General features: G+C 36.9%; 1 protein-coding gene across 1 annotated transcript; it reads right to left on the reverse strand.

Annotated features, from left to right (window-relative positions):
• Positions 1-137: 137 nt before the first annotated feature.
• Positions 138-8,955, reverse strand: oxtrb (oxytocin receptor b). The gene is made up of 3 exons (XM_081381844.1): positions 8,844-8,955; positions 7,155-8,211; positions 138-3,018 (listed from the first exon to the last, which is right to left on the reverse strand). The coding sequence occupies exons 2-3, from the start codon at positions 8,074-8,076 to the stop codon at positions 2,792-2,794; spliced, it is 1,149 nt and encodes a 382-aa protein (XP_081237970.1). The 5' UTR covers positions 8,077-8,211; positions 8,844-8,955; the 3' UTR covers positions 138-2,791.
• Positions 8,956-11,321: the final 2,366 nt, after the last annotated feature.

Consider the following 11,321-nt stretch of genomic DNA (forward strand, 5'->3'; position numbering starts at 1 on the left):
TACTGTTTTTAATGTATTTTTGAACCAATATGCAGCCTTGGTAAGCATAAAATAAAAACACTGAAAAATCTTACCAAACCCATACTTTTGAGGAGTGTACAAATTAAAAAATAAAAAATAATAAATAATACAATTTAACTTTTTAGCTGGTCTTTATTCAAACATCAGGATATCCATTTTCTTTTTAGTGGTTAATCTCATATCTTTAGGATATTGAATATAAAAAGAAATAGCAAAGATAGTGTTTGCAACAATGTACTGTCAAAAGAAAAACTGAAGAGCACAAGCAATAGCACTTTCTTGCAGTAAATTTGTATTTAAACACTAGGTGTCAGTATGTGTTCACTTGTAATCAATGAGGTTTTTAGACAGCTCTACGTCTGGGAATTTTTTGAGAGATTGGAAATCATAAACTGTGATTTATCATTTGGCTGAAGAGTTTGTCTAATTATCTGTCAAATAATTTATAATATTGCTTAAATGGATTTTTGCCAAAGGAAGAGTTTAAACTTTTAGTACATTCACAGATTCATAATGAGGTTTTAATGTGCTTCTGTCCCCAGTTAGACTTTAAAGATATGACTGATGGGTCTGTATGAAGTGGTTACATTAGATAATTTATAATTAAAATGTGCAGTCTCTGTTAATGAACCAAACATTATTCCAAGATCGATTTAAATTTAGTCCAAATCCAAATACGTGACCCATTTCATCCCAGTTGAAATGGCATATTTGGCCATGCCATTTCATTCAACAAATAGAAAGCTGTCAGGCCTATTCTTCCGTTCTTGAAAATTAAGATTGGTTTCATATTGAGAATAATTGACTCTTATTTATGTGGGCTCACAACTTCTCATTGGTAACCAGGAAAACTGGAATGTATTCTTTAACGCTATAGCCATGGTTTGAAATTGATTGTTTAGTCAGTGAGTGTTCAGATTCTAAATCAGTTGAAAAGGTTGTCATACAAGAAGCAAATACATTTTCCATCAGCAATTTATCATGTTCATTCTTATCCACATTCACAGTCAAATGCACTTATTATAACTCAAAAAATATTTAATAAATACAATTTTATTCTTTTCAAATGAATCACAGCGACAGCCTTATTTACAGAATATTTCTACAAAATACTGATGTGGGAACTGTTGAACATCACAAAAAAAGTCCTCATTTACTCACCCTCACATCCACATCCATATGCCTTCTCTCTAACTGATCTCTGAACTGCTCCTATCTAACTTTATGAGGAAAGCATCGTGTTACCATGTCGTCAGGCTTCATGAAAGCACCACAAAAGTCACAAGTAATACACTATAGGCTACTCAAAGTCTTCTGAATCCATGCAAAAGCTTTTAATTTAAAATGATATGTAGGCTACTGTAACCCCATAGCTCTTGTATGTCATTTGTGCACATGCATATCCAAACTCATGACACGTCAGGTTTGAACATTGACTGCAAATGACATTTGGCATGTCTGTTCCTAAAACTATATTGCATGGCTTTAGAAGAATATAGCAAAGTTTTGCATTGATTTTGTGATCCACAAATGAAGAGAAAATCAAAAGGGTTTAAAAGAATGTGAAAGTGAGTGAAAAAAAAAACACACATTCACATACAAAATGTGCTCATTCTGAATTTATCACTTTATAAAGTGTGGTTCATAACTTCATATACTAGAATGAAAGGTGCTGACATGATAAAAGTTAAGAAAGATACGGTCAACAGGTCAAATGCTGTATTTAACTGCAGTGTATTTAAAGCGCTTAAATGTTACCTGGGGCCGGTTGCATAAACTGCTTACTCATAAAATTTGACCAACTCATTGGTCTAATTTGATACCGAAAAGTAAGACTGAATAACCCCATAACTAACTAACTGTTAGTTCTTAACACAATGGCTTGATCTGAAAATATAAAGTCTGAAATCAAAGACCTTTTTTTGTACCAGGAGCTTCATAACTCATGCATGCAGGATACAAGCACCTAATTGTTGTGAGGATTCTCCATCCAGCATCTCTCCATTAGCCTACCTCCACTTTTATTAAAATATTGAACCCTTTTAAACAGGATACATTTCATCCAAAAGCAAGAATCTGTCATTGTGTGAAAGTTCTTGTGTAAAATTACAGCGTACCGGTTTGGAATGACATGAGTGTGAGTGTTTAATCTAATGGCAGAATTTTCTTTTTTGGTGAACTGTTTCTTTAAGCATACAAAGGCAGAGGATAAAGGCCCGATCACACCAAGGAGGACATTAACTATAATGATAATAACGCTAAAGATAGAGAACTAAAAATTATTCTAAATGAATAGCAGAATCCACACCACAAATATGATAATTGCGCTAATGAATGATAAAAACAATGACAGCCAATCAGAATCCTGCTTTAAAGAGCTCAAGCTTTTAATGTGGCAGACATAACTGCAGCAGATGCTAAGAATAAACAGATTGATATCATCCGCTGATGTAGATGCTAATATAGTTATCATTCTATTTATCTTTATAGTTATCGTTCTTGGTGTGAACGGGCCTTGAGCGGTTTGGAGAATGCATGGATAGATGTACTGTACTGTAAATGGCTCCTGTACCAAAAACTGCTACAGGTCAAGCATTATACTTTTGTTAAGATACATATGTTAGGCTGAAGAGGAATTGCATGGCTAATGTAGCTGACGTCTACTCTGCACCACATGTGAAAAAATCATATTAATGATTCCTTAGCTTATGTAATCTTCTTGTTCTTTCCATGATGGTTATATACGAACTGCAGGTATTCCAACTTTCTTTCATGTAGTAGAGCACTGTGTCACACTCTTCTGGCTGCCGGTGTTCCTCGTTGCACCCGTGCCTGAATGGCTTTCGGATCTCCACTGCCTCCTACAGCCACAGTGAGATGCCATTAGACAGCGCTGCATGAGATCCCGGAACAGATGACCAGCGAAAAACATGTAGATCCAGGGGTTACAACAGCTGTTTAGACTGGCCAGAAGCATTGCGATGATGAATGCCATAGCTATTAGAGGCAAAATAAAAACAAAAAGTTAATGACACACAAGTCATGAGACTATTAAATATGAACATTATGTACTTGATTAAAATTGTACCAAAGATTATGTAAAATCTATACTTGCCATATTATGCCTAGACAGACAGACTACCAAAGACCATGTAAAATCTACACTCACCTAAAGGATTATTAGGAACACCTGTTCAATTTCTCATTAATGCAATTATCTAATCAACCAATCACATGGCAGTTGCTTCAATGCATTTAGGGGTGTGGTCCTGGTCAAGACAATCTCCTGAACTCCAAACTGAATGTCAGAATGGGAAAGAAAGGTGATTTAGGCCATTTTGAGCATGGCATGGTTGTTGGTGCCAGACGGGCCGATCTGAGTATTTCACAATCTGCTCAGTTACTGGGATTTTCACGCACAACCATTTCTACGGTTTACAAAGAATGGTGTGAAAAGGGAAAAACATCCAGTATGCGGCAGTCCTGTGGGCGAAAATGCCTTGTTGATGCTAGAGGTCAGAGGAGAATGGGCCGACTGATTCAAGCTGATAGAAGAGCAACTTTGACTGAAATAACCACTCGTTACAACCGAGGTATGCAGCAAAGCATTTGTGAAGCCACAACACGCACAACCTTGAGGCGGATGGGCTACAACAGCAGAAGACCCCACCGGGTACCACTCATCTCCACTACAAATAGGAAAAAGAGGCTACAATTTGCACGAGCTCACCAAAATTGGACAGTTGAAGACTGGAAAAATGTTGCCTGGTCTGATGAGTCTCGATTTCTGTTGAGTCATTCAGATTGTAGAGTCAGAATTTGGCGCAAACAGAATGAGAACATGGATCCATCATGCCTTGTTACCACTGTGCAGGCTGGTGGTGTAATGGAGTGGGGGATGTTTTCTTGGCACACTTTAGGCCCCTTAGTGCCAATTGGGCATCGTTTAAATGCCACAGCCTACCTGAGCATTGTTTCTGACCATGTCCATCTCTTTATGACCACCATGTACCCATCCTCTGATGGCTACTTCCAGCAGGATAATGCACCATGTCACAAAGCTCGAATCATTTCAAATTGGTTTCTTGAACATGACAATGAGTTCACTGTACTAAAATGGCCCCCACAGTCACCAGATCTCAACCCAATAGAGCATCTTTGGGATGTGATGGAACGGGAGCTTCGTGCCCTGGATGTGCATCCCACAAATCTCCATCAACTGCAAGATTGCTATCCTATCAATATGGGCCAACATTTCTAAAGAATGCTTTCAGCACCTTGTTGAATCAATGCCACGTAGAATTAAGGCAGTTCTGAAGGCGAAAGGGGGTGAAACACAGTATTAGTATGGTGTTCCTAATAATCCTTTAGGTGAGTGTATGTACTTTCTATACAATGCCCTGATAGACAGACAGACAGACAGACAGACAGATAGATAGACAGATAGATAGAAAAAAAATCACTCAAATCTCATCTTGCACCACCAAAACGTTACTCATTTACTGTATTCAACTTGTTTCTGATGATATTTTTAACCCAAGGCAAAACTTAATTTTTGCAGGTGGTACAATGTGAAATAAATGAAGAAATTGCTATAATAGTAAGAATCTGTACCTGTAATCAAATGTTAATGGCTAATAAACTGAAATTATATATATAGTTCATGCTCTGAAAATCATTGTTGAACAAAGACAGCAGAATGAGAGTTTCTGTCGGGTCAAGATCTGCAGACTGAATCATTTTTCAAAAAAAAAAAAAAAAAGGGTAGCACTTGATTTTTCAGTCCTGTTTCGCATGTACATATTATGTACTTATCGTAGTAATGACACAACTGGGTAATAACTAGGTACTAACCCTGAACCTACCCCTAAATATAACTTAACCCTAGTAACACAGTATTTGTGTGGGTGTTGTAAGTACATTGCAAGTACACGTAATGTAAAATAAAGTGCAACCAAAAAACCTTAATGTCAGCATGATTTATAGCAGTCTCTAAACACACTCTCTGCTCTAAAGTAATTCTGAAATAAGTTCACATAATGGATTGATAAATGGGTAGGGGGTGGATGTGCACCTTTGTAAATTAATCATTCTCTTAAAAATGAAAAAACATGGTCAGTATAATCTGCCATAAGGGAAGAGCAGATTCTTCAGATTCTGTTTCACAGGAAAAAATCAGCACAGCACACTCATGAAAGACATGAGCATAGTAATGATTAAAATAATGATCAAATGTTCTAATATAATAATCATTTTTGGATGAGCTATACTTTATGTGAGACTTTAATATCTAATTTAATCTCTAATGTCCTTTCAATGCCTTTTGAATATTATTTTGAATCCGATTATTTTAAATGTATTGTCCTATATGGATAATTCTTTCAGCTTATAAATTTAAAGCCTAGACTTTGAGAAGGAGAAAGTGTCATCTTAATGCAGTGTTTCATAAGAAAGAGTCATTATAAAATCTCTCATCTGTTTCTTTAAACATGATTTGAAACCTATGTATATAAACTATGTTTATGAACACTAGAGAAAATATACTTCTATTGTGTTCTATTGCACAAGTATAGTTTCTTTGTTTTCTTTTTTCATAAGAAACATTGTTTATGTTATTAATCTTAAATAAAAAGACTGTCAGAATCCACATTTTCAATGTAGTCTTTTGCAGCAGCCCACTTTATGCACATTAAGCATCTTGATTGCACTCATTTTCACCCGTCTAACTTTACTGTGGAGGAGTAATGGAAAAGGATATATGTAGCAGATGGATCCCTTGCAGTTTATCTTCATATGGGCCTTGTGGGTTTAACAACAGCACTAGACCTCCTCACAAATTATGTTATGAAATTACACGGAAATGGCACTCCTAAAGATCTTGTCAGGATAAATAGGATCGCTTTGATGTCATGCTACATTTACTTGACCAAAACCACCTGAGGGTGTTTAAGCTTTGAACCGCTATAACTTTTCATCTTTCTGAAATATATTTTTGGATTTGTTAGAGCACAACATGAAGTTAAATAGAGATGACTGGGGGAATGGGGGAGAATGCCTTTTCAATGAAAAGCATGAAACATCTTGTTGTATTGCCATCTTGTATATATGTAACATATTTTTGTATTGCCATATAATAGATTTCTCACGCTTTTTGAAACTCATAGACCAGAAAGTTGGATAACCTACAGATTAGTATTTATATTTATTCATACTATTCAAAATACTGTAAATATTTATTCTGACTAAACCCAACTGTGACCTTATACTTTTATACTATTTTCATATTTTTATTCTTAGAATTTGTAATACTATGTTTCTTGTTGTATTTGTATATGTCCACTGGAAGCTTCAGTGCCAAGAAAAATTCCTTGTGTGTGCAAACTTGGCAATAAAGCTCCTTCTGATTCTGATTCTGAGATTACATGGATGTAAACTGTTTTCATGACTGTTTGAGGGCAAGATCTAGGACTGCCTTGATGGGCCAAAAAAAAGTATTCAAGGGTTCCCAATAAAATTCCATGCATGGTCTTACCAGTAGTTTATAAGGATTTCTTTTTAAAAAAAATATAAATATGAGCACATGATGCATAACTAAAAATTAAAGCATATTTGCTACGGAAATTTACGCCAAATACAAAATATATTCATGACTTTGTAAGGCACAAATTCCCTGTTATTTCCAGGTTTCCCATGACTGTTGGAACATTGCGAATAATCACATCTAACATAAAAGTTTGTGTATAATATATGTGTGAGTACATATAATATGTGTGTGTGTGTGTGTGTGTGTATGTAGCTATGCACATATGCGTGTGTGCATGTTGTACACATTACACAAACTTTATTTTAGATGCGATTATTCGCGATTAATCGATTTGACAGCAGTATTCAAAATGTATAATTTTCATTGCTTTAGATAGCCAAATATCAATCCAAGTATATTTTTGGTGAAATGTTTTGCTTAAAAACGTGCTTGTATTAGGCTATATCTGCTTAAAACAAATGGTTTTAAATATGTAAGTGATAAGTGATGTTTTACTAATGATATAACAATAACCACGTTGCATTAAAATGTTTATGCACATGTATTTTACACATTTTATGACCTGTTGATCAACAGAATTTCCACGAACCTTCTCTTGGAGCCATTGGATCCCAGGCTGACCACATCTGAACGAAGAAAAAAGGCGTCCAGCAGATAATATAAGCCAGGACGATCACAAACGTCATTTTCACCGTCCTGATCTTAGCTTTGGAGATCAACTTGACGCTGCTGACGCGCGAGAGCGCGGTGCCCTTGGTGGGTCGCGGGGTCAGCGACAGGCACTGATTGCGTCGGGTCTTCAGCTTAAAGTTTTGCCATATTTTATAACTAATAAGTCCATAACAAACGCTTAAAATAGCTACAGGAATGATATAGATGGTGAGACTAATCCATGTGACGTAAGCCTTTGCGCCCCAGGGCTGAACAAAATCCCCCCAACAGTCGAAAACCCCATTACCCACTTCTCTGAGAGAGAAGATGTAAATCTGTGGTAAACTGAAGAGCAGGCTTATAATCCAAGAGGCCAAAACATAAAAACGGTCCCTTCGACGTCGCAAGGATCGCAGAGGCTGCCATATAGCCAAACATCTGTCGATAGACATCAGCACGAGCATGTAAGTGGACGCGAACATGCCAACCACCTGTAGGTACTTCACCAGGCGGCACAAAAAGTCTGGTCCATAAAAGCGAAAGGTGATGTCCCAGATAAGCTGGGGAAGAACTTGAAAAACCGCCACCACCAGGTCAGCAATGCTCAGGTGTTTCATAAAATAGTACATCCGCGATTGACCGTGTTTACTCGTCTGGATAGCCACAAGGACGCACAGGTTGCCGGCGAGCGCCAGCAGCAGAATACACACAAGGACGGTTACTTCGACTTTAGCCACTTCTTCGTTGCGCTTGAGAGGGTTTACGGTTTGGTTCGATCCCCTGCTGTCGTTTCCCCTGCTCGAATTCACCCAGGAGTCGTTGAAGTGCCAGAGAATCACGTCTTTCAGCAGGCTCTCCATCGTGCGTAAAATGCGCGAATGAGCGCGCTTTGTAGCGGCTCTCAGGCGCTATATATCGTGACACATGAGTCGAAGGATGCCGTTATGATGGGCAATTAGCAGTAAGTGTCGATGACAAAAATTCGGTCCAGTTCACTGCAAAATAAACGTTAATTAAGATGTTTAAAATGATCTCAAAGTGGTTGATTTTTTCAAAGACAATTTCAATCATTTTAAGACGCTATCTGTCTTGTGAAACCCAAACTGTCTTTATATCGCAGTTAGCTTACTGTCAACTATCTTGAAAACATTTTAAATAAAACACTACAGTTTTTATCAGATATATTTGTAATATAAAAAGTTATAATAACGACGGTGTTTTTGTTTTGTCAATGTTCCGACTGACGAGGATACTGACACTGTTCCTATAGTAACCTCGAACGCGATTACGGTTTCGTCTATTCACAGTCAGGTAAACAAAATAAAAAATGCGCCCTGATTAACTTTTAAGGGTTAATGAAATATTCGAAACGCCAATTTAAACTTGCATACATGCATGTAAATATAATAGGCTACTACTTAAAAACAGGCTTTTGTTTTTACTTCTTTGGTGGGTTGAAAGTCTTCTTTACCACAGAGCATAAACAATATTTATTATTAACAGTGCGCTATTTAAATTTGAATTTTAATAGGAAATAATAATACCAGTTGACTATGATAAAAAATTATATTATAGAATTTTAAACATTCATATTATTGTGACAATTACAGTTTTAAAAAAAACCTACCTGAAATGTATTTCATTCTGTATGTCTTGGTTTGAAATGGAAGTATTGCTCATAGCAAAACTGCAGCGTTTATTTTCTCCTATGGGTTCTGGGATACAGCAGGTCTGTCTGCACAAACCTGAAAGCAGAGCACAGTTATATGCGACTGCACTGGGTGGATTTGTCCTGCTGCACTTACACATTTCTACCACTGAGTGCCTTTGTGCTTTGCTGGATTAATACATTTATTTTACCATGCAGAAACAATAAGCAGCTAACATGTAGCAATTTCCCAGTATACTATGACAACATACTCTGCTTTTGGGGCACATTGTCAGAAAAGTTCAGTGTGTGTTATCTTTTCTCCTGAGCAATAACAGTGGGGAAGTTCAAAAGCTGTTTTGACCTTAAAGGGACAGTTCACCCAAAAATGAAAATTATGTCATTAATTACTCACCCCGTGAATCCCACGTTCAGTCATGTTCAGCTCTGTCCTTTCATTGCATTTTCCACTGCTCTAAATATTAGTTTCCATTGTTTCTGACAAACACTGACTTCTTCCTCATGACTTGCTGCATGTCTTTCACTTAATGCCCTGTCAGGTACAGTATAGAGTCTGCCAGCAGAAAATAAATCCAGTTTAGATGCATAAGAGTTTCAGGACACTTTCTACTGTTTACTTGAGTTAAACTTTGCCACAGCCAGTTTGGCCACTGATTAAAATTTATAACCGGTCATACATATTGATTAAAATATTCCTGCTTGGACAAACCCAAACCAAGATCAGTCAAGACTGACATTTCAGAATAATCACTGATTTGGTCTTCATTGCAAATGAAGCAGATGAGCGGCTGAATTTAAAACAGTGAGGGGAAAAAATGGCCTGAGAAACGTGTCTGCTGGGTTACTGCGACAAGAAACAAACATTTATTTAACAGTGAAGCTGTGCTCCAATTATTTTTCAAGGCTAATAATATTCACATAAATTCCTTATTTAGCCAAGTCTCGGAAGTTGAACATTGTTTTCAAACAGACAAAAAAAATATTCAGAGAGTTGACACGCAAATAGTTTCTCTCCTGACAAATGGAGGATGTAACCCCCTCCGATACACCTCCATGTGTTTTTCTCAATACATTTATGAAAACGTCCTTGTAGAATTCTTTGCAGAAAACAGGAATCACAAAATAGACTTTTTTCACCCTGTTTGTTAATGAAATTACAAACACAATTATACATTACCCATTCAGACAATTTGAAATAATTATATAAGTTGCACCATGAATGGTAATTATAATGTCACTCTTGCAATAAACCTCAACAAAGAGAACACGTATAATAAACCACTGATTAGCACTGTGATTGCACATCATCCTGAGTACCTTTCTGAAAAGACCAGATTAGACCAGCATGAATTTCTAACATGATGATAATGGTTGAGCTGGTGGGAAGTTGGGAACACCATAATTTAAAACTTAAAGCATGTTGGTCACCAGGTACTGTGTTTTCAACAGGGTATCTTATTAAAGGCGGCTACCTGACTCAAAACAATTCTATTTTGGTTTGCATTGTTTGAACATTTCATCATCAAGTTCAAGGTCAAATGGAATTTTCTATTGGAAATCTACAATTTGTGAAATGAGTGTGGGGTCAGTAAGATTTTTTTTTTTTTTTTTAAGAAAATACTTGTTCAGCATTAAATTCATCAAAAGTGACACTAAATACATTTATAATGTTACAAAAGATGTTACAAAGTGCTTTGTGTTCAAAGAAAACTTTCTATTCATCAAAGAAAGAAATATGTTTAATACAGTGTAATTTAATTAAAGGTAGAGTAGGCAATTTTGGAGAGGCTAGCGCTGAAAGCATAAGATTCCACCCTCCCTTACAGGGTCTCCAAAGCCGCCACTCCTTCAAAACACGAAAGCACACAGCAGAGTTTGCAAAGCGACACGAGATGAAGAGACTGAGATTACCTCATGTCTTAAAGTACATAATATTACAATAATAATGAACATAACCAGCTTACAGATCTCTTACTTGTACCACCTAACTGCTGCAGATACATTTTGACGCTGATAGTGTTGACATAGAAACGCATAAATTCGAGTCTGATGACTTACACAGCTCCTTGTAGAACGTCACGGGTTGCCATCTTGTAATTACGGTTACGGCATAGCGTGAACACAGCAAAAGCTCGTTATTTTAGTTTGGTGGAACTGTAAAAGGCGGCTTCTGTTTATTTGTGGCGCTCAGCGAGTGTCTGTCTGCAACTCTGCATAGCCTCATTGACGCGCTGATGAAGTGTGATGTCTGTGCGAGCAGGGTGTGTGGAAACAGGGGCGCCGTTATGGGGGTGCAGAGTATGCCAGGCATATGGGCCCAGGACGCTAGGGGGCCCAAATCACGACTTTTTTTCTTACATACACAAACACGTTAAATACGTGGTTAAATTAAATGAAAATCTGTGAATTAAAGGTGCATTAAGCAACTTTTCATGT

This window comes from Scardinius erythrophthalmus (genome assembly GCF_964197995.2).
Source record: "Scardinius erythrophthalmus genome assembly, chromosome: 12".
Taxonomy (NCBI): domain Eukaryota; kingdom Metazoa; phylum Chordata; class Actinopteri; order Cypriniformes; family Leuciscidae; genus Scardinius; species Scardinius erythrophthalmus.

What these genes read in the sequence shown, in the direction of transcription:
- oxtrb (XM_081381844.1), bottom strand. Translation starts at nt 8,076, where the DNA reads ATGGAGAGCCTGCTGAAAGACGTGATTCTCTGGCACTTCAACGACTCC. An exon ending in TCCAATGGCTCCAAGAGAAG is followed by an intron (nt 3,019 to 7,154) that starts GTTCGTGGAAAT and finishes TGCCTCTAATAG; the next exon opens with CTATGGCATTCATCATCGCA.